The 23,196-nt window shown below is 39.5% G+C and overlaps 1 protein-coding gene and 1 non-coding gene across 2 annotated transcripts; one reads left to right on the top strand and one right to left on the bottom strand.

Moving 5' to 3' along the window:
- Positions 1-1,444: 1,444 nt before the first annotated feature.
- On the top strand, positions 1,445-1,526 carry trnal-uag (transfer RNA leucine (anticodon UAG)). Its single transcript has one exon. It is a non-coding gene; the product is annotated as a tRNA-Leu (tRNA).
- Positions 1,527-2,061: 535 nt separating this feature from the next.
- sdr42e2 (short chain dehydrogenase/reductase family 42E, member 2) lies at positions 2,062-12,533 on the bottom strand. The gene is made up of 12 exons (XM_020619844.1): positions 12,363-12,533; positions 11,075-11,519; positions 9,910-10,005; positions 8,818-8,875; positions 8,035-8,153; positions 7,765-7,840; positions 6,081-6,163; positions 5,135-5,272; positions 4,970-5,035; positions 4,609-4,672; positions 4,420-4,493; positions 2,062-2,636 (listed from the first exon to the last, which is right to left on the bottom strand). Exons 1-12 carry the CDS (start codon positions 12,464-12,466, stop codon positions 2,388-2,390), a joined length of 1,572 nt encoding a protein of 523 aa, XP_020475500.1. The 5' UTR covers positions 12,467-12,533; the 3' UTR covers positions 2,062-2,387.
- Between the last annotated feature and the right edge of the window lie 10,663 nt (positions 12,534-23,196).

Genomic DNA, 23,196 nt, shown 5'->3' with positions numbered 1-23,196 from the left:
TGAAATGTACATTATATTTGTTCTGACTTGAATATTTCCTGCTAATCATATGAAACATAAACTGTGTTGACCAGGTTAGCATAAATAACAGAATTTGAGGCTATGCTGATTTACTAAGGGGCATTTGACAGCTGTTAAATGTATTGTATATTATTGTATAAGGCATTATGGAAGGATCACGGGTGTTCTCCATGAAGACCAACATGTTTAGCTTCTAAATTACTAGTAAATGCTAGTCATGCAGGAGCCTGCTCAGTATTCTTTGTCCAGTGTCTAAAACAGGGCAGGGCAATCCCAGTCCTTGAGGGCCGCTGCCCTGCTGGTTTGCCCAACCCACTGCTGCTTACCTGGACCAGGTGTGTTCAGTCAATCAGAAGCTGGAAACAAGCAGAAGGACTGGAATTGCCCACCCCTGGTCTAAAACAACAACACTGCAATTATGCATCAAAGAGCTTAATTGTGGCCAAGAAAGAGCATCACTACAAAATATCTGCAAATAGAGATGTTCCAACTTGCCCTCCCTTCACATGCACAATCACAAAATGTAATCGGTGAGGAAAAATGTACCGGCTCTCTTGTCAGCTGCAGTAAGTAGAAACTTACAGAACCCAGAGACCTCCTTATTCCCCCATTGTGCTCTGTGGCCCAGCAAACTATTAAAGGGCCTTTGTCTCTTTTCATAAAGTTTTACATAACTTCGATTGGCAACCCAAAGGTTCTTATTGGCTTAAAACTGCTCTATAGATATTAGTAAATAGTGTATTAACCATAAATGAATGCATTGATTACAGCCTATATGCCCTTTATAAATGGGAATTCTGTTAGCATTTGTTTGGTCACAAATCTGACAATGCAGTGATGGAAGAAGTAAAAATAGTTTTAAAAAAATTTAAAAATACTCTGAAACAAGTAAAAGTCCTGCATTAAAAGTTTTACTTAAGTAAAAGTACAAACGTATTAGCATCAAAATATAATATATACTTCGAGTAAAGGCAAAACCCTCCACATCTCTCTCTCTCTCTCTCTCTCTCCCTCTCTGCACCTACTCTGTCAGCCAAAAATTGTATATCCAATATAAAATATAATCACACTTTTCAGGGACAATATTATAAATTAGGCTGGTCTTTACGTCTTGAAAATTACACTTTTAGCCTACATATTAACTCTGCAATGAGATTATCAGATGTGGTTTCTATAGATTAAACTGAGAAATTTCAACTAAGTCATACTGTTACTGACCTGCTACAACATGGAAATCCTGCTTCAACTTAATGCATAGATAGACCAATGTTATTCCAATAACATATAAACATAACGATAATGTTTTAGAGTCTGGTACACCAAGTCCATTAATTCACCTGTAACACACAGTCCAACCAGCTGACAAGTTATAGATGTTATGGTTGAGACAACTAATGAAAACAAGGCTTTTACCTGTCGTCATGGTAGCGTGGCCGAGTGGTCTAAGGCGCTGGATTTAGGCTCCAGTCATTCCGATGGCGTGGGTTCGAATCCCACCGTTGCCAATGTCTTTCATTTTTGTGTTTCTCTCTTGATTCTAGTAGTCGCCCAGTTAGCAGACCGGTGGGAACATACAAAACGTGGAAACTATTTGCCTGTTTCCATTACAGGTGTTTATTTTACTATAACCGATTACCACGCTGAAAGTACAAGTCCCCCCTCCTGTGGCAGTTCGAATGTACAACAGGTTATATCTCAAACACAGCAGTCAGTTGTTTAAAGCTTTATTTCATTCATCAAATTTTCAACTAAAATCATTATTTTACCTCATGTGAGTTGAGGAGAGAGGCAATAGCTAAATGAATGTGCTTATTGTAGATATACAATGTACATTGGCATTCGTTATTTATGCTTTTTCTTTTCAAGTATACAAAATTACTAATTAAATACACAAAACACAAAAGATGTGTAAGTCTCAACAAAGCTTTATCACAGAAAGTATAAGCATGCTATAAATTCAATAAATCAAAATTTAAACATTTGCAATACAAACACAAATTATTTTTTTTCCATTTGATAAAATCAGAGTAGGTTCAAACTGCAAAGGAATCCAGAACATTCACAGGTAGACCAGCTTCAAAAAGAAGAAGACAAAAAAAAAAAGAAGACAAAAAGAAGAAGAATTAGCACCAGAGGAAATCACACAAACTGATGTTCTGAAATCTTATTTTTAGGGCATATTTTATTGTGTCTGCAAGTTTCTATAATATGTTATACGTGCTGAGAATATGCAGGTCACTGTGTAAGAAAATTATTTTGCCACATCTAAACAAAACCTGAAATTTCCTAACAACAGGGAAGTGTTTGTTTCTAAATTCCAGTGCCTGAGGCAGCTTTTAGTACAGCTGTCCATCCATGAAATCTGATCAGCTGTGACAGACTATGCAGCATAACATCAGCAGCATCAGACTGAGACCCATCAGCAGCAGCACAACAAGGTGCTGGGGCAGCTGGGAGGTCTGAGAAAGACTGAAAATAGGTGAGCGGGAGTGAAGCTGTCGGGACTTGAGGTACTGCTCCACAGAGTCCACCAAGCTGTAGGACTTCGGACAGTAACCCAGCTCTCGACTTGCTTTGTCGATCTTGAAAGTGTGGCTTACTGCAATGTTCCTCACCTACAGTGAAAAAACAGGCATTTACACACACAATTTTATCAAGACAGAAATTAGCTCTAGAAGTCAACCCCAGTTTGGCCAACTTGTCTTTACGCTCAGATAGCTTGTGAGTGATGGATGCCTCCGGTTACTGCATCTTCTTAATGGCTGGGGATAAAGTGTGTGCATGTAAAGTACACACAAACACACAAGCTCTTTTCCTACAGTATATCCTTCTATAAATCAAGTCTTCTTTTATTTGGTAAAACTGTTTCAGTCAGCACACACATTTGACAAAAGGTCCTGCATCACTCATGCATAATTGTTGTACATTGATCTATACAGGTCCATACTGTTAGAAACACTACAGGCACACACTGCTGAGTCCTGCTCAACATGTCTGACATTCATTGTCACTGTAGAGATCTCCTGGCAGATGTTCAGAATTTTGCTGATGTGGTAGTGATGTGAGATGCCTTTTTAAAATCTGGCTCAAACCAAATGAAAACCTGTCTCCTAGGCTAACTAAACAAATAATATTAAGTACTGTGTGCTGGCAAAAAGGCAACGCCCAATTCATTATCAATCTGTACTAACTGCTGTAACAAAAAATGTTTTGTTTTGGTATTCTACCTAATGCTGGATGATGAATGAGATTTGTGCATTGGTGGGGTGCAGTTTTGTGCGTCTATACAGTATGTGTAGAAGTAATACCGTTAATCCAGGCGTCCCACTTGTTTATAGGAGCAGTTCCATGTTGGCTGTTGATCTTTGATTTGTTGATATGAAAACCATACAACCATATCAACAAACCAACATTGGACTTATCCTTTGAGCATATTGACCAAGTCAAAACATATGACTTGGCTCTCTGCAGTGTCTATATTTGATCTCATTTGACATGTGAAATGGCATCTTCTTCAGTGTATTTGCAAAAGTGAAATTTATGTAAGAGAGAAAGAACTCCATGTCATACAATGGTTTAACCTGAGATCTGGCAGGATCATTTGAGCTCAGCCAAGAGGTTGCCGGAGTCCAATCGCCATGGCAACAGCCACTGTACTGCGGTCACTTCCTGTAAGTTTCATCTCAAACTTCCTCTTCTGACCCACAGCAGTTTATATTTTATTCACAGGACATTCATTGATCCCCAGCCAGCAGCTGTCTGACAAAATGAGCTCTGGGCGGAGGCCCGTGACGCTCAGCTTTGGTTTCTGCCTCATCACACATTCATGAGGACCTTACAGGCCATGACGGAGGCTCCTTAAGACGCTTTTATCAGGCTTCCCTCAGCTTGATCCTGTGTTTTTAATAGCACTACAGACCAGTAGACATTAATAAAGGGCTTCCAGTGACCATGAGAACTTTGGCATTTCATTATCTACCAATATTTTTGCTTAAGTTGGTTTTCCATAATTCATACACCGGAGATACGTAGCATCAGATGAGGGAGGGGGAGAGCAAGGGGGCTGATAGGAAACTCTCCACCTTAATGAAGTCTGTCTTTGGTGTTGTGGAAGAGACTTAAACACGAATGCACTCATTAGAGGAGCAGGTAATATAATCTCTCACCAACATGATACATACTCAGCCAGGTACATATGGATGCATATGTCTACAGACAGCTACACAGTGTGTAACTTGCTGCATTCGAGAGTCACTGGTTGTTTTGACTTTTAAGTTCAGCTTCTGTGTGATATTTAAAAAACATGCTCAAGAGCATATACGGCTAGATCTCCAGAATCATTTTGAAGTCTGAGAGGTAAAAGACAGTTTTAAAGAGACAGGATGAAACATAATTTACCTCATTTCTGGTAAAAAGGAGAGGTACTTTTATCACTGGTCTCAGTAGCACATGCAAATATTCTACCAGGACGGCTGGAAGCAGAAGGAAAATATACATACAAGATAGGTGTTAGTACCACAATGCCCAATGTTTAAACAGTTATGATGTAAGGGATATCTAAAAGGACTTGAGGAAGAAATTAACTACCTGCTGAATAGACCAATGAAAAAGGCAGATGGATCGATGGTCTGCTGTAGCCCAGATTTTCAAACTGCAGTGAAAAAAGTGACACAAAACAAAGGGAAGTCAGTTAAACCTAGTTGTGACTAAATGCATTTTAATTAAACTGGAAATATACTTGAAATTTTAGGATAAGGCTATGATTATTTTGTTTTATTTTATTCTCAAAAAACCCCAAGAAAACATCAGAACCACTAATGTTTTGGTCGTACCAGTTGTAAATATTATTTAAAATCTTATAAAGCTGGTTACATTTTGGTATTACATGTATGATATTTATTGACAATGAGGAAAAACAGGCTGTCACCACCCTTATCCTATAACTCACCAAAGGTGTCAACCAATCAAAGAGGTTGACTGAAACTCCGTCATTAATGAAATAGGCCTGTCCACTCTGCAAAAGAACAGAACTGGATGTTATCTTTGACCTTTGAAAGTGGCCATAGACAGTTGTTCATGTGCAGAACAGAAAGCTGGATGGTGTCTGACTCACAGCGACACAGCTCCTCTTCACTGTGAGCGCCTCAGCTGCCAGCGTGTGAGCCAGCACCAGGTTCTCTACATGGACCCAGTTCATCCTGGCACGGGGGTCCCCGAAGCTGAAACTGAACAACCGACGCTCCACGTTCACCTGAACAGAGAGAGATAGTTTGTTTGGTGGTGAAATGTTTTCTCACAGGTCCCTGTTACAGTGTGTCCATGGCCATATGTATGTTTTTTGATTTTAACACAGTCCAAACAAGTGTGAAGAGTCTTGACCCTGACAGTGAATATGTTTGACTTGTAGAGAAAACAGAGAAAAATGGTTTTTTTAAATAAATAAACCTGAGGTAGAGGGCCCAACTTCAAATGTTTTCATAGGGCCCAAAACTGCTAGCGGCGCCCCTGGATTTACAGCCATACATAGACATTCAATGAGAAGATGCAAAAACAAGTGGAACAAAAGTAGTTTTATTTAAGTGCCTTAAATTTTTTCTTTTTTTAAATGAGCCAAAATCAACTTGGATTCTGAAGGGTATTAAAACTCTTTTTATAACCAACAGCCCTGCAGATAATAAAACATGGTAGACTAATGATTGGAAATGATCAGCTTATAGTTTTTTGGGCAAAACATGTTTGAAAATACAATTTTAAATCTATGTTTGGTACCAATTTTGTACAACTCCAGACTAGTATAGTCCCTATACAAAATATTAAACGTTGACCCTCTTTTTTCCAACAGTAAATCCTGAACACAACCAAACACACGAAGCCCTTTCAGCAGAATTTTGCCTCACAGAGCAAAGACTGGAAGGAAAGGAGCTTGTAACTGGATGCCTGAAGCTCTCCATCAATAATGTAAACTCTCCAACCTGGACACATTCTGCCAGGGAGACATGGCAAGATGTAGTTTTTTTTCCATTAGCAACACAAAAGAATTATTATTAGGATTCCCTCACCATCACTCTGTGAAGGTGTCTCCTCTCCTCTGGTCCATAGATGCCACAGGGTCGCAGGACGCAGGTCCGCAGCAGGCCTCCACCTTCACAAGACAGAAGACAGACTTTTACCCCTAGCTGTCAGTTTATTAGGGACAACTAGCTAAAACTAAAAGAAGATTTAGAAGAAAGATTTTATAATTAGGTAAAAGTACTGGCACACAAATGTAAGTAAAAGTGGAATAGTTAAGTATTATCTAATAAATATACTTGTAGTGTCACAAATAAAATCTCACTTCCTAAAAAACTTTCTAAGAAGAGCCTAAAGTGATAGATAGTTAGCACTAATACATCAGTGAGAAACGAGATCACACGAGATGCTCAGTGGCGTGGTTTTATACTGTAGAGACGCCCCGATAGCTGGCCCACCACAAACACTGTGTGTGACATCAGTAGTTAGAGTCCAGCCGCTGACCGTTGTCGCAGGCCATTTCCCCATTTTCTGTCTGTGACCACTTTGTAAGATAAAGGTAAAAATTGGGTAGTTTTATAATTATGTTATATTTTATTTGTAATATGTGAAAACCTTTTTAAAATATGGGATGTTGTTGTATTGTATTTGTTTGTTTTTGTTGTTGTTGTATTGTACTTGTATTTAAATGCAACCATCTAAAGAGTTTAGAGGGGAAATCACTCAGTCACATCTAAAAGATGTAACAAAGGGTCCCAGCTGCTTTTGTTGTACAGGGTTACTGGCCAAAATGGGGCCCATCTTATATTTTTTTAAAGCTACTCTAATAATTTTTTAGCCATTAGAAGATCAAGTGAGACTCAGAACAAAACACTCCTAACAGCTGTTTGCCCTTCTCATCATGATGGTGTAAACTACGGATGCCTGGTTGTGACAAACTGTGCAAAATGCAGCCTTCAGTCTGAATCTATCATTAGCTGACTAACAAGTAAATTTGTCAGTCAAGCAGAACTATCCAGTTACTGCTAATGGGACACCAAGCACTGACATAGCACAAAGCTCAAATTACTCCCAAATTATGCGCTAGGTCACTAATGTTACCGGAACATGAGTAAAGTAAAATCGGTAAGTAGTGAAGTACTTGAGTAACTGTAGTTTATAACTTTCCAGCAGTACTGAGGTATCTTTATGCCAACATGACTTTCAGCATTATAAACAGTGGGAAGAAAACTTAAGCCAAAATCCTCCTGTAGCAGATACATGAATTTCAACCTGCAGTACATAATGAAACAGCTCCTTGTTTTAACCCTAAATGGAAACAGAAGATTATGGTCACTAATAGGGTGTAGGTTTACACTGAAGTAGTGAGGGCGAGGCTTCTTCTTTGTTAATATGAAGCACGTAGTGAGACATGAACCCCATTAGAATCCATCAGAAGATTGCTAGTATGTATAAATGTATGCACGTGTGCATGTGTGTGTATTTGAGACATTTTGGAGTCACGTTACTGCTGCACTACACACTGGTACTAATTTGTCCAGCTCTAAATTTAAACTCATGTCACTGTTGTGCTAGATCCCCAGTGAGTTTCCATGACAACCATTGCTTCAGTCTCTCTATTTCAAACACACTTTTTTTTTTAACACAGAAACCAAAATATGAGGTAGCAGTTTCTTCTGATTGCGCCCTTGTCATGTAATCATGGCATCATTGTACCCCCTGGTCGTTTCACACCTTTCAGGGAGCATCCGTTGGCTGAGAGGACCATCTGCTCTGCCATCGCTTTAGTTCTGGAGTAAGGGTCAATGTGCTGGAGCAGAAAGACACAAACAGATAATACCTTCTGGACAACTGAAAATGCATCATTGTTGGGAAATGTATGGAACATTTACAATTTTTTTTTTCATCCCAGCCTTTGATGCTAAACTACTGAAAGCAAAATTCATAATAACTGATGGGTCAACTGGGTGTCAGTAATGCTGCTGATTTTATTTTTCTACACACCATGTCAGGGGGCACATATGCCACCGAAGCCTCATCACCATCCTCTATCGGCTTCCCAGTAAACACCACATTGATGGTGCTGGTGTACACCAGTCGGGGGATGCTCCTCTCCTTACACACTGAAAGGAAGCAGATCGCACAGAACAGCAAAATCTATATTTTTTAAACTTCAGAATAACAAGCTAACAACAATAAAAAAAATTACAGTCTCTCAGCTCCTGTGTGTTTTTAGCAAAGTGAGCTCTGAGGATTTGAATGAAAAAGCACGATAAACAAGTTAATTTTCCTTCTTGATCTTTACGCTTTAAAAAACTGTCCTAAAACAATAGCCAGGTGCCCAAATGAACACTGAATCAGTTTTTGCTTGCTGTAATCATTCCCCCGTTCCTACTGGCCATTACAGTAAAAGCTCCATTCCTAAAGCCTACAGCCTTCCTTCTGTGTAAAAATATGTTCCAGAGTTTATATGTAGCTAACACGAGGCTTCAGCAGTCTGAATTCACCAAATCAAGTGACTATCTTCCAATATGGACGTTAGTTTTGGGGCATGGTTTTCTTGCTGAGCTGCAGTGGAAAGACTCACACTGCTGAAGACTCACATTAGTTTCAGCTAAACTATGGAGAACTTTTTTTTTTCTACATCACTTATTTTGGAACCACATTATGAAGGGCTCTTAAGCGTTTTCAGTGTTAAATATGTTAGACTCAAGTGATGTTGAAAAATCATCATGTTGTGGGATGGTGCTGGGAATTACTAATAATTATTGCCATGTGCGTTCTTACCATTGATGACATTATTGGTCCCTCCGACGTTGACTGACTCCACCTGCTCTTTCCTTAGCTGGAGACACAGTAAATAAAAAAAAGAAAAGTCAAACTGTACTGTGGGTAATGTAGGCACCATGTTTTGAATAGAAGGACGCAAGAGACTGAAACAACAGCTAGTTAGCTATAAAACAATGGGTCAGCCTATCAGGAATGAAATGTATTCTATTAGCTATATGGTGTTACATGAGTAACATTATGAATGCAGGACATTTACTTATACAGAGTATTTTACATTGTGTTATTGTTACTTTTACTTAGGTAAACAACCTGAGTACTTCTTCCACCACGACTACAGCCACAACTTTCAAACCATATATATATACAGTGGGATATATTATATACTGCTGTGTATTGTTCTACCTAATTCTGTCTATTTGCTGTTTGATGAGTTTGATTTAACAGCAAAGCGAGAACCAGGCCGTGTAGGAGAGAGTGCAGGTTATCATGACTATCAGGGGAATTTTTCCCAGAGTCCAAAAACATGTTTGTGCAGAAAGCTGAGACACACATCTTTGATAACACATGATACATAATACTTTGCATCACACACGCACAGTTTACATTAGGTAAAGGTGACCATAAACCAGAAATATACACAACACATACATCCACAGGGGTGAATAAACCAGAAATACGAATCATAAAGACAGAAAGAGGTCCACATATAATAGTGAGTGGACAGTTGATGACAACACGGTGTGGACATCAATGGTAAAAGAAAACATAATTGTAACTGTGCAATTTCCTTCAGTTGTGTTGATGAATCAGCTCTAAGTCTTTTTGCATATAATAAAAGGATCTGAAATACAAAACCCTTCTCTCTGAGCAAACATTTTTCCATGACACAAGTCAAAAAAGGGTTGAATGAATAGAAACTGACTATGAGAACATTTGAATTCCTTACACAGTCTCTGATGGTAATATGTAAAACATTTTCTGCAGTTCAGAACTTGCAGTACTTTATTATGAATAATCACATGTTTTAGGGTCACTGTTTCTCTGACTTTTGTTTGAATGACTAGGTGGTGAGATGTGAAGGGACATCACCTGTTCTGGCCCGGACATGCCGTAAGACGCTGTGTGAAATACACAGTCAACACCTTCACACACTTTATAGAGGGAAGGATAGTCCCGGATGTCACTCTGTCAGAAAGAGAAACAAGAATTACCTTTAGGTCATTAATTGCAACTCAACATTTGCCTGATTTTCAACACTTTCATATTTAAATAATACTGGTGCATTTACTGTGGCATGGCGATGTGATTCAGTAACTTTCTAATGTAAGAATGGTTTTAATTAAGGTAAGAATGCTATGAGACTTGCAGGTGAAACTTGAATCAAGCCTCCACCCACTCCGACCCAGTCGGCAGCTGCTGCTCCGAGGCCGATCGCTCACCTGTGTCAGTTTTCAGCCAACGCACATGCTAACTAGAGACACATGTTGACACTGGCTGAGGCACGGAAACACTAGAGCTGATTTTCAGATGTGCACAAAGCAGTTTAAGTAAAAACACAAGCTATATATAAGCATTTTATAACCCAGAACACAACTAGAAGGAACACATATTGCTGCCATTAGGGTTGTACTCATTTTCACTGCAAGAAAGCAGACTTAATTTTTTTTTTTTTTTTTACATTTTTCTTGAATGCGACATCAAATTGGTAATCCCACGTGTATCAGTGTCAGTGAGCAGTCTGAGTGTGCAGTTATTTTCAGATTGAATTTTGTTTAATTAGAAATGTAAATGTCAAATAAAAACCATAAAACCCTAAATTAATGTGGGAAAGGAAAACGATTTTCTTATATGACTTTAAGAAACAGATAAGTATATGTAGTTGATTTTTATCATTTTCACCAACTATGAAAACATAATTCTGACAAAATCTGTATAATTCTGTTTTATTGTTCATGAAAACCATCTGGAAAATGATCCAGAAGAGCAACAGAATGTCAGTTTTGTTAATAAAGTCCAGTGTTATGCAGTGTTATGCCAGAAAAACAAGACAGAAATAATAACCACAGATGTACAATCATTGGCAGTGTTGTGTGTCCAGAGTACGAGTGGCTTACTCATCTGTCTCATCAAGGCCAAATTATTGGGTAAATCAAAGGAAAAATGTAAAAAATAGAAAAACAGAAACAGCTTTGTGCTTTGTAGAGGAAGTCTATGAAGACACATTTTAGTCAGGTCCCTCTCCACTGTCCCTTACCTGATAGAAGATCGCTCCATCTGGGATGTCACCAGGAGGCTTATTCATGTCCAGAAGGATCACTGACATCCCCTGACTGGCCAGTTCTTTCACCAGCCTGAAGCCAAAGTATCCCCCTCCTCCTGTCACCACCACTTTCCCTGTGGAGGTGCTCCTGGCCAGCGCTGTTTCCTCTCCCAGTCTTGAGGCCACACACTCTGGGCTGCAACAGCTTGTCGCTGTGGCTCCATTTACCCTGTTTCGCATGGCCACAGCCGGGCTGGTGGTAACAGCTGGGGCTGGGTGGTTGACCCATGGCTGGGAGCTGAGGCAGGGGAGGTGATGCTTGTGGTTCCCACTGGCCTGCAGGCGATAAAGAGGGATTCTCTGGCAGGGAAGTTGTTTCACCTGGCACAACGAGACTCCACTCTCACTCATGTTGGGACCACACAACTCCATAAATGTCCTGATGGGTTGAAGGAGGAGAAACATTGGTTAGTCACTTCTTAAGTTCTATTAAAGTTTCATCTGTAAAGAGTCAGCCCTGTGACAGAGTGGCGACCTGTCCATGGTGTACCCCACCTCTCACCCAGTGGGACTGGCTCCAGCACCCCCACGGCCTTCTTCAGGGTAAGCAGTAGAGATAATGGATAGATGATATCTGTAAAGGCTAAAGTCACACTGGCAGAGGGACAGAGGGGGGCAGAGGGACTGTTCCACTTCCTTACTACATATACAATACATGATGTTTACACTGAAGACTTTTGATGGCTGCACCATCCTATCACATCAGTGCCACCATTTTAAATGCATTTGCCACATATTTAGCCTGACATGTCTTGTATATTTGGAAACACCAGGATCTCCACTAACATTTAAAATCAAGTCGTGTAGCTATGAATAATGTTTTGCTGCAATGAATAAGTTTGAGCACTGAAATGGCCACAATGCCAGAACTGTCAGTTAAATTGTTATGCATATGAAACTTCTGAATAACAGTTTTTTGCCAATTGTCTGTTTGCTTATTACCACAATGTGCATACAACTTTTGATAATGTGTATTTTAAAAAATCTCATTAATAAATTAGGAATACATTATCATCAGCTATAAGTCACTGTATGACCTCATTACGTGTCATATTCAAGCAGGGCCTTTTCTGTAATTTTTACCAAAACGAATGAGTTCATGCGACATTAACAGTCAACGTGATGCATAAACGATGTGTAGATCCGATTTCCACCACGTGTATAATTGACGCTATACTTTCCTGATAGATAGTCAAATTAGTACTTATATTAAATAACTTACCTTAATATTGCCTTGGACCGCTCACATCCGTGCCTCTGCCTGTCGGTTAATGAAACGATCCTCTCTCTACCTTCCCTTTGCTCTGGTGCTGCCTCTTGATGCATCACCTTTCTCACCTGTCAATCACCTGCCGCTTTACACGAGGACTCTCCTACCGTAATGTTTGGACACAGCGCGCAACGCCACCGCAGCTGCCTTTGGGTAAATAAGATATACTTGAACGTAAAGGGAATTTCCACCGTCAGTTCAATGGTTAATTTAATTTCTCTCCTGTCACACCAATGGCCAAACGCCAAAGTTATAGCTCAAATGGGCCTATCTTACCTTAAGGCAAAATGGACCGTGTTTGTAAAAGATGGATGCTCAAGTTAAGATTTAGATTATATTTGGATTAGAATGTATTTAGCTATGGCTTTGAAAAAGTAGTTACATTTGAGATGATTGTGAGTCCAGTGTGTGCCGTTTTCTTACCAAACGTGATTTTTTTGGTCTTTTCTTCTTTCTAACATTTAATTAATTCATTTCTTACATTTCACATGTAAATGATGACTCTTGTATAACCTGTTGCCTTTTCACTTTTCAGACCCTGTGGTTCATTTCTTCACACTATGAGTAACCAGATTATGTGTTCCATGCAAATATCAACCTATACTATATAGGCCACACCATTATATACCATTACTCAAGAGACAGGTAATACTGGGTGTGCACAGAGGCATCCTCAGCTCCAGTCATGTCAGTGACTCAGCAGGTTTTATAAAAGAATGCCTAGAATGCTAAACAATATTAAGTATGAGGAGAAAGGGTCTCCACAACATTAGAATAATTACAAACTGAACACTTTATAAAACTGCTAGACATAGAGAAAAAGGCCCTGGGGTCATTTTAAGATGATGAAAACAGCTTACATGTATTAATCTGTCAGTCTACTCATTATGATACATTTATATTTTGGGATAATTTCTATCTGTCTATTGTTTTCACTTCATGAGAAAGTAGTACCTAGAAATGGGGTCCACGTGTTTGCTGTGGAAAAAAACAGAAGGTCATTACTTGAAGCTCAGGCATCAAATGATGTAACTGATGTTTGTTTGGCATGACAGCACAGGCCTAGGTTCAGAAGTGCAAAATGCAGGACTTCTAGACTGAAAAACTCTTTCTTTCCAACTGCCATCAGACTCCTAAACAGCTGACAGGGGTCTACAATCAGGGATTACTTCATTTAACTGCACCTCTATTGTTCACATGCTCAGTTGCACACGTATATTTGCACACCCACTGCTGACTATTGCACATACAGCTCTGATGCAGCATACATTAACTCCTTGTGTGCAAGAGAGAGAAAAAGCTTATCAGTCTGTTGTTCGGACAGCTGCCCAGACTGAGCAAGGATGATGGCCTTCATGACTGAGGGAGCAGACAAACAGGGTCACCGACACAGCCCTAGGCTGTGAAGTTATGTAAAAAGGGAGTTTTAAAAATATTTTGATATATATGAAATGAGGGATGTGAATCTTGTAACCTGGCCTTAACCCTGAAGGAGTCAGCATGACTTAAATTTTTCATTTGAGGTCATTTTCATTTTTTTTAGAAACCTATATCTACCAATAAAATAATAGTGTATCTGTAAGTAGGTCAGAGAGGATGGTAGGAAGAAAGCCCCAGGTGAGGAGGAGCTGATGGAGAATCTAAAAATGGATGTGTCAAGCTCTGTAGTCATTCCACTCCATGGACCGAAAACAGATGCTATTGGCATTTTTGATTTTCTCCTCAGTAAATGTTACACTTTGCAACAAACTGCTTAGACTGTGAGTAATTTTTGACAGCAGGTAGAGAACTGTGTGGGTGAGGACTGGACCCTGTCTGGCCCTGGGAAAAGTTCTACCACACAAACAGCAGACACACCACCCAGAAAGTACACGAGGTGTTGATTTAATTCAGATTTCAGACTGTATGTAACCTACTTTCATTCAGGCTAATTGCTGCGGTGCTATTTGCAAAATGTACTTAAAATTTCAAAACAAAAGTTCCATAAGGTTTGTTAATACTGTTGCATCAGTGCATAAGCAGCTGTTTTGGTGAGGTTGTGAAGTCATTACTGAGAAGCAAAAGAAAGAGAAACTGTATTTGCATAGATTATTTTTAGCCTTTATAACTGTTTTATACAAATATTGAATAGTTTTATATTTTTGGACCTTTAATAGTTAATTAAATTAAAACATTTTGAGCATTTGAAAGAGAGCTCTTTCACTGATGAAGGTGCTGCGAAATCATCTGCTGCTTTTTTGTGAAGAGCCAAAAATCATTGGGGACTACTGGGTAATTCTCTAACTCTCTAGCATGGTGTTGCCCTCAGGTAACATCAGCGTGAGCCCAGAGTGGGTTTGACTATTTGTGTGGCGGTATAGTTGTGTTGTCAGCAAGCAAAGCTGCATGAGATGCAGTGCCAGTGTAGTGGTTTAAGTTACATGTTAATTTGGATTATGCAATAGAATAGAGTGTTCATGTGCTCACTTTTAAGTTCATGTGAGCTGGACAATGGGCTTATATAATTTGGCCAAGCTGTTTTCTGTTTTTGGGTCCATCTCAGGGTGTTGTCTCCTAAAACTGGAGACAGGAAGCTAAGTTCGGATCCGAAGAAAGTGGTGGATAAAAACAGTAAGGCTGAAGGATGTAGAGGAAGAAGAATGCTGCTGCAGTAGTGAAGCGTGGGTACTTTCGGACCCAGGCCTGGGTGGGGAGAATGAACTCTGGACTGACTGGACCCCTGACCAAGACTGACTGACTCTGTGACAATCTTCTTATTTAATACTTTATCTATTCCATTGCAGGAGGAGTGATTCTGTTCTCTGTTCCCTAACTACCAGATTACCTATTTAACTACTACTCTGTTCAGAATAATTGTAATATTAAATGATTATTTAAACTGGGATGATTTGTTTGAAGTAATTTAGTCTGTATCAGATCTTAGCAACTACAGATTACCTTGGCGTCACTCCAGCAGGTAGGAGCCTAAGGTGGGAGGATTTAATTTTAAATTTAATCTCCTATCTTGACTGTCCTCCAAGAATTTGTATAAAGGGAAACTGTGGCTCTCCCTCAAGTATCTGTGTGGGGGAAATGAGGGCTGGAAAATAGGATCACCGTTACTGACGTTGACATATGACCTATTAACACTTTGTAAATAAGTAACTGTGTGTGATTGTGCTGTTTATGGTTGTTGTTTTAAGGAATACAAAAGAGTAATACAGCCTATTGGGTTCCAAAGGTATAAGTTATCACACATCAGTTGGGCAGAGCTAAAATATGAGCTGGAAATATGTCTGTGGTTGATTACAAATTTAGGGTAAGACTGTAAAGCAAAGTCTGTGCTGTGTTGTGGGTTCTACAACTGCTTTTGATTAGTCAAAAAGGTTGAATACTCTAAAATACTGTTGTAAATTGACGGGTAAAATTCTTGAAGTTTCTGTAGAAGCAGACAGAATTGCATCCTTGCAGTTACCGATTGGGTTTTAAAGTGGTTTCGTGTACTTAACAGATTGGAGAGCAATAAATTGAATTAGTTTAACCGCATGATGCTGGGCGTGGGTCGGACCTGATCGGTTGGACTGAGCCTGGCCTGCCGTTTTGGGCACCGGTCATAGGTGTTGTTGGCCAACTAGAGAGAAATCCCACTTAAAGCGCTTTGTGAAGTATCTAAATAAAAGTCCAGACTTAAAGGTGTGTGTTTGAATATAGGTCTGTCTATTGAGATAAACTCTTAGTGTGTTGAGAGGAGCATGAGTGTGCTGTCTGGCTGATTATATGTGTACAGGCTGTAGATATACTGAAAATATACTGAATACATATTGTGTTATACTGCGCAGTTTTCCTTTGGGTGCAGTGTGTGTGTGTGTGTGTGTGTGTGTGTGTGTGTGTGTGTGTGTGTGTGTGTGTGTATGTGTGCGCGTGTTGCTCGCTCCTTGGATGGGTGTTCACTGTGTGTGTGTGTGAATGCGAGTATTTTAACTGCATATGTAGATGCATGGGTGTGTGTACCTCCGTGTGACGGTGGAGACGAGGTGGTCCATAAAATAATAATAATAATAATGTGCTGTTTTATATTTACTATAGTTATTAAAGCCTTTATGAGGTCTTTAATCTTTGAAGTTTGTGTAGTGTAGTGTTTAGTAGCTTACAAACTTGTATTTTTGCTGTTTTCATAGTCTGGAGAGTGAAAGATCCTGTGCGTATTGACTTGTTTGTATGAATAACTATTTCTTAATATTAGTAGTACATGACTGTTGAACACTGGCTATTGCACTTGTAGTTACAACCTACTATTAAAGTGGAAGGGTTTTTTTTGTTGCTGTGGTCGATTCATGAGGGAAGAGTAGCTTGTTGCGTTAATGTGCTTAGTGTTGCATCTACTTCCTGTTTTTAAAGGGGGGAAATGAGAAGTCTCACTTTGGCTGGTCAGACACAAACTGGAAGTGAGTGTTGGTCAGAGCTGCGTGCTCGTCTCTTACTCTCCCCCTGAGCAGTTCTATGTGTCTGTGATGAAAACATGCACAGACACACAGAGGAGGGAGGGAGTTAAGCTTTAAGGCAGTTTAATAGGATTTAAATTTAAACCGTTTTCTACATTTGTAAAGTAATGTCTAAAGTCGTAGCTTTAAACTGTTGAACTGCATTTTCAGTGCCTTGTACTGGTACATGGGTAATGACAGTGAAGTGAATATAATCTAACTTGAGCTGTAACAGTGAGTTTGAAATTGTATTTTGAAATAATTAGCTTTGTTGTCAGTTGCATGTTTTACATTTATGCATTCCTCCAATTTAGTTAATTTTTTACATTTATGTATTCCTCCAATTTAGTTAATCACAGTCAAACACATAGAAAGGATATAGCATAGGAAGGAGTCATGGCGTCTGAAATGACAAACACATCTCCAGTCATAGTGATTGGGAATGAAAATCCGTTGCTGGCGGAGGAAATTTATAGATGATCTCAAAAGTGGAACAGGAGAACGCGACACTCGTCAGTATTATGGTCCTCAGATGGAGCATTCAATGAAAATTGTGTGCTGAGATGAAAAGCGTGATAATTAATTATAAGGTTACAGATAAAGCTGCAAAGCGTGTTTACAAACGTGAACAAGAACTTGCTGTCTTGCAATTATTTAGTAGTCTTGCTGAAATGATGAGTGAAAAAAACAGCCCAGTATGATAGAGAATCATCTGATGGACTGATGGAGGCTGCCAGGTTGGAGCAGCTGGAAGATGCTCAAATGACTGTGGGTGCAAAGGACAATTGGTCTGGATGTGGATAACACCTTTATAACTTTAGTTAGAATGTGAATGAACTTTATTAATGTTGATTTGTCAGAGGCATCACTTTCTGTTTGTCAAATTCACTGCACTCTTCAATATTTTAAAACTGAGTTTAAAGCACAGTCATACACTTGGTGTAACAAACTGGAGGTTCAAATATAATCATGATAGAGAAATAGGTAGCTGTAATGAAAAGGGAAAAAAGGGAAAACAGCATTTTACATGTTGTTTTGTGGTTAATATAGACTATGGGCCACAATGTATAGGCTTAATGATTACATAGCAAAACATTTACGCAGTAATACTTCAATCTTGCCAGTAATGAAAGTGGACTAAAGTAAGTAACAAGTGGTACATTGTCTACATTCTCTAAGCAGTGTGTTAAATCTCATAGATCTTCATTTGAGGGTCTAGAGAGTTTTAAACTGAAGTTCCAAATTTACATGCACTGTTGCTGGATGTTCCACCTGAGGTCAAGTCGTTTAATATGATTAACCTATGTTCTGCATCTTTCAGAGTGCCGCTGGTCTTATGTGTTTAATACAATTCTGCAGGAATACATGAGGAAATTGGCAGGTAAGATCTCATGAACTATCCTCCAGTACGGTGAGGAAGTTGTGTGTGTACTGGACTATGAACCGTGTCTTTGGGACTTCATGACAATGTTTGCTTAAGGACTTTTTTAACAATGTTAGCTGAATAGGAGCCCTGCGATGGACTGGCGACCTGTCCAGGGTGTACTATGCCTCTCGCCCGCAGCTGGCTGGGATTGGCTCCGGCCCCCCGTGACCCCATTTGGGACTAAGTGGTTTAGAAAATGGATGGATGGATAGCTGAATAGGGACAACGTTTCACTGCATAAACTACTATACTGTAAGGAACAGGCAAAGTGTATGAACAGTTTGGTCAGAGGAGGGACAAGTGGTGTCCTCTTACAGTTAAAGACAGTAGCTGGGGCTCCTGGACCGACCATGGTAAGATCATGTTTATACAATATTTTAATTATATTTTAATTGAATTAGTTTTTGTCTTCTCTCTTTATGCCTAGTTCAGCTTAATGTGACACCCCAAAGTTGTAAATGTCACATGTCATTTTTACTAAGCTCTTAAAGTCCTGATATCAAACTCTTTAACTTATTAACAATAAACTTAATGTACCGACAGATGAAATAAAGAAACCCAGCAATTAGTTGAGAAATAGAAAGCAGAGAAGCTTTAGCTTTTGAAAACAGCTGATTGATTGTCAAAAAGGTTGTAGATAAATTTTATGTCAATTGCACAGTTGGTTAATTAAGTGAGTGTTTCGGCTCTAGGACCCTGTAGTTCTTCAAGAGATGCAATGGTTGTTGTCTAGATTTTTATTTTCACAATGTGCTATGGGATAAAAGGACAATATTATGACAAATACATTAATGAGTATACAGGGCGAAGGGAAACCAATTCAAGCGAACATATAGTCCCGTACCTCTGTGCTCTGAATGTAATGTGATGTGTGGACACATGTAGTGGTTATTTCTGATCATGGTCTATTTTAAATCTTGTGACTAAATTTAATACAGGTGGACTCTCTTCAGGAGGTAACTTGACTTGTTTCATCATTCACTGTATAAAATGTATTTTTGCTTTTTCTGTCAGTCAACAAAATGGCTAATAGAATAATAATTTCTGCTTTTGTTAGCAGTGACTGAAGTCTTCCAGAGTACAAACAGAAACAGCGATATCTGCGGTCTGAAGAAAAAACACTATCTCATTTTGATTGAAAGTGTCTGATAATATTATTGGCCCTGATCGATCCACACACATCTGATAAACCCACACATACTGTGTGTGTGCAACGATGCAGCTGCAGTCTGAGTGTTTGTTTTCTCTTTTTATGAGTTTTATTGATTTGCAGTGTGATGTGGCACCTGCTCATGCACAGGTAATTCACATAATGCTTTGTTAAAACAGCAAATTAAACCCCCCCCACACACACACACACATTTAGACTAACCGAATCACACACAACACACTGCTGCTCATTCATTATTTCAGCACATGGTGTGATAAAAGGGTTGAGTTACTCTCTCAATTAGTGCTGCCTAGCACACCCACGAATGACTTTCAGTCACCTTATCTGACCTGCTGCTGCAGTGAGCACTGTGTTAAAGGCAAGCCACCATCCCCCCACCCCCGAGGCGACTGGAAACAGGATGAGTAGCTCGCTGTGATTAGCAGACAACTCCCTGAAGTCCCAGTGCAGAGTGACCTGAGCTCCTGCAGTGATCAGAGGTACAAGGACAGGCCTGAAAGATGGAACAGTGTAAAACAATTCGAGTGTAATTTGATTAGAGTGAGAAGAGTGCTTGTTGCTACTTCACACTGCAGAATGATGCAGAAGGTTGCTTTTACATTCATCTGGTGAATGCCCATTATGCATTACATCATTTATCCCTGCACTATTTTGACTCTTGCTTTCACCTGTATATCCCCACCATTTATTTCAACACTGGCTCCTTCATCTACCCAATATCTCCTATAAATGGTAAATTTTCCATTTTTATTTTTATCTTATTTCCTGTGTTACTTTCCCAAATTACCTCCTGAGCATTTTATTGTTCAAATAAAGTGTTTTATTTTTCAGAATTGACAAATAAAGTTGAATTTGAACTTTTTTGAATTGTAATCCACAGGACAGTCTTTACCCAAAGAGCATTGTTACGGACGCATCACGATGGAGCAGCAATATTTCTGTTCTTTACTCCATGAAAGCATCTTTTAGCAGTTCGTGGCTGCTCTGGGAGTGGCTGTCCAATCATAAACAATTTGTCAATGAATCAGTTAATAATTCATCAGAAAACTCAACAATGATGCTCAATTATGGACTCCCTGAAGCAGCAGGGGGCGCCAGGCAACCACATTTAAACACCTGATGATGGCATTTGAAGAAAAGACATAGCATCACAAAAATCATTAGGCCTTATCATAATGAACCACGAGTGTCTGTACAAAATTTCATCCAAGATTTGTTGAAATATTTGTTCTAGACCAAAGCAGTGGGTCGACAGAAAAATCCCTAGAGCGATGTGAGCCCAGCTATGAACAGAAGAAAAAAGCTGTGTTATTCTCTGCTACATTTATCTTTCCAACACTAGAGGCTGATGTGGTAGAAACTGCAGTCTCTGAGTTTTTTCTACATTTACTCTGCTCATTAACTGTTCCCACTGTTCTGCTGCAACCTGCTTTGAAAACACAGGCACACAAACTTCTAGGGGAGGGGGAGACATATAGACAAAGAACCACACACACCAGATCAACCTAAGCTGCATGTCTTTGGACTGTGGGAGGACCCAGAGAGAACCCACGAAACCTGGAACTGTGTTGCTGTGTGGCGACAGCGCTAACCACCTCACCGCTGTGCTGCCCCTATAAGAATCAAGCAATGAGAATTAATCTGTTTTGGTTTCCCAGACTTAAAGTTTTAGTCCTGCTGTAAGTTGACCCCATCACTTCAGTCACTGTATTATTTTGGCAGTGTCTTTATGAAACATATTAGAGACGCAGGGGAATCCCCAGCTGGAGTTCAGCCAGGGATGTTGCAGTTACACTGACTCTGCACGAGTCTATAACTGCGACATCCCTGGTTGTGTTTTGTTTTGTCTTCCAGTGAAGCACTAGACTCAGTCCAGCATTTCCCATAAATCAATGGCATGTGTGTGGCACTTACAGACTTTTAAGCCATACTGTATAAATGTACATACAGAGTGAAAAACTCTGTAATATTATTATTTCTGGTAGATAATAAATATATCTAGCATTGTAGCTGGTTAATTTTTGGAACCTACCAGCTGATTAGGCCAGTGAATGAAGCCTGCTTCATGTCTTAGTCAAAGATAAAGGAGGAAGAAATCCAGTAAATGACAGACAAACATATTATTCCTTAGAGAACGAAATTGAAGGCTTGGGACAGAGATGACAGCAGCACTACCACTTCAGTGACAGATAAAAAAATTTAAAAAAAAGAGAGAGGATGGGGAAATAGCTCCTGCTGGTATACTATCGACTGAGTGCTTTGTCAGAAATCAGTCGGAGATCAAAATCTTCCTGATAGATGCTGGATATCTGAGATTATGATGGAGAAAAGGCAGAATGTTTTTTAGATGAACCAGAAGCAACAAGGCTTGTCTGATTTTATCTACACTTTATTATTTCAGCTTCTTTCTGGCATTTAAGCAGGGGGATACTATAGTCAATATTAAAAAAAAAAAATCCAACATAACAGTAGCACAGATATTATCATAGCAGAATCTGACAAAGTTCTTGTTAAGCTCAAATGTGCTCAGGCAATCAATATTTGGCAAGTTACTTTTTAAGCCATCGCTGTGGAACCTAATCAGCCAAGCAGCTGTCCTGATGTGCTTGATGGCTTGAGGAGAAGGACAGGGGACAGGATAGAAGTGAACATTTTCCTATATTAATGCTGCAGTTTATATATAGCACACAAAAAGATATGAAATTAAAGATTAAAAATGCATGTCCCCATGCTTTGTGAGTGTAGGGGAGTAAGAGAGCGAGACAAAGAGAAGAGAGTCGATCCTCGTATTATCACTGCAGCGTCCTCCAGTCACTTCTGACAATAGCCATCATTCTGGCTCGGCTCTGATCTCAGGAACACATTGGTATCTAACCCTATATACACAATAAGACACAACCGCAGCTCAAAGGTGAGGTGAGGGAGAAGAAGTGTAGAAGGACAGTGGCATCATTTTTACAATTTTTTTTTTTACAATTCAGTGCCTCAAATGTGTGCAGAGGCTATTTGGGCTTTGAATGAAGTTCAAAGGTCAAAGTGTTTATTGTCATATGCACAGTTAGGAAACGTGTTTCCCTGTACAATGAAATTCATACTTTGCCATCCACATGAATGCCACATAATACAAGTGAAATTTAAAATAGATGAGCAATAACACATCTAAATAGGCAGTAAAATCTAAGGCACTTTAAAGCAGCAAGTGAAGGGAGCAAATAAAAATACAACAAGAACACAATAAAATGCAGAGAGAATATATGCTACGTGGAGTGTAAATACGCAGCAGTGAGTGTGCAATTTGCAATGCATGTACAAAAGGAGTATGTAAACAGTACAGATGGAATTACATGAGGTAGATCCTGAGTCAGTTGTTTAGGAGTCTGACGGCAGAGGGAAAGAAAGAGTTTTTCAGTCTAGAAGTCCTGCATTTCACACTTCTAAGCCTCCGACCGGAGGGTAAGGGTATAAACAGTTCATGCTGGGGGTGGGTGGGGTCCTTGAGGATGGAGGCAGCCTTCCTACTGTTGTACCCGGTACTTTTTACCATACTGACTCAGAGACGAGGCAGTAAAAGTAACTACAAAACCGTGCTGGTTTATTCCATGAACACAGGTAAAAATTAACATTACACGCTCAGGTATCTTGCACCTCCAAACTGCACGCAGGCAGATGAAAGATGAAAGACCCTGAACCCACCAGGCCTATACATTTATCTCTTCGGTTGGGCTAGCC

Source organism: Monopterus albus, unplaced genomic scaffold, assembly GCF_001952655.1.
Source record: "Monopterus albus unplaced genomic scaffold, M_albus_1.0 scaffold227.1, whole genome shotgun sequence".
Taxonomy (NCBI): Eukaryota; Metazoa; Chordata; class Actinopteri; order Synbranchiformes; family Synbranchidae; genus Monopterus; species Monopterus albus.
The sequence above is the reverse complement of the archived record's forward strand: the minus strand, read 5'-3'. Positions and strand labels throughout refer to the sequence as shown.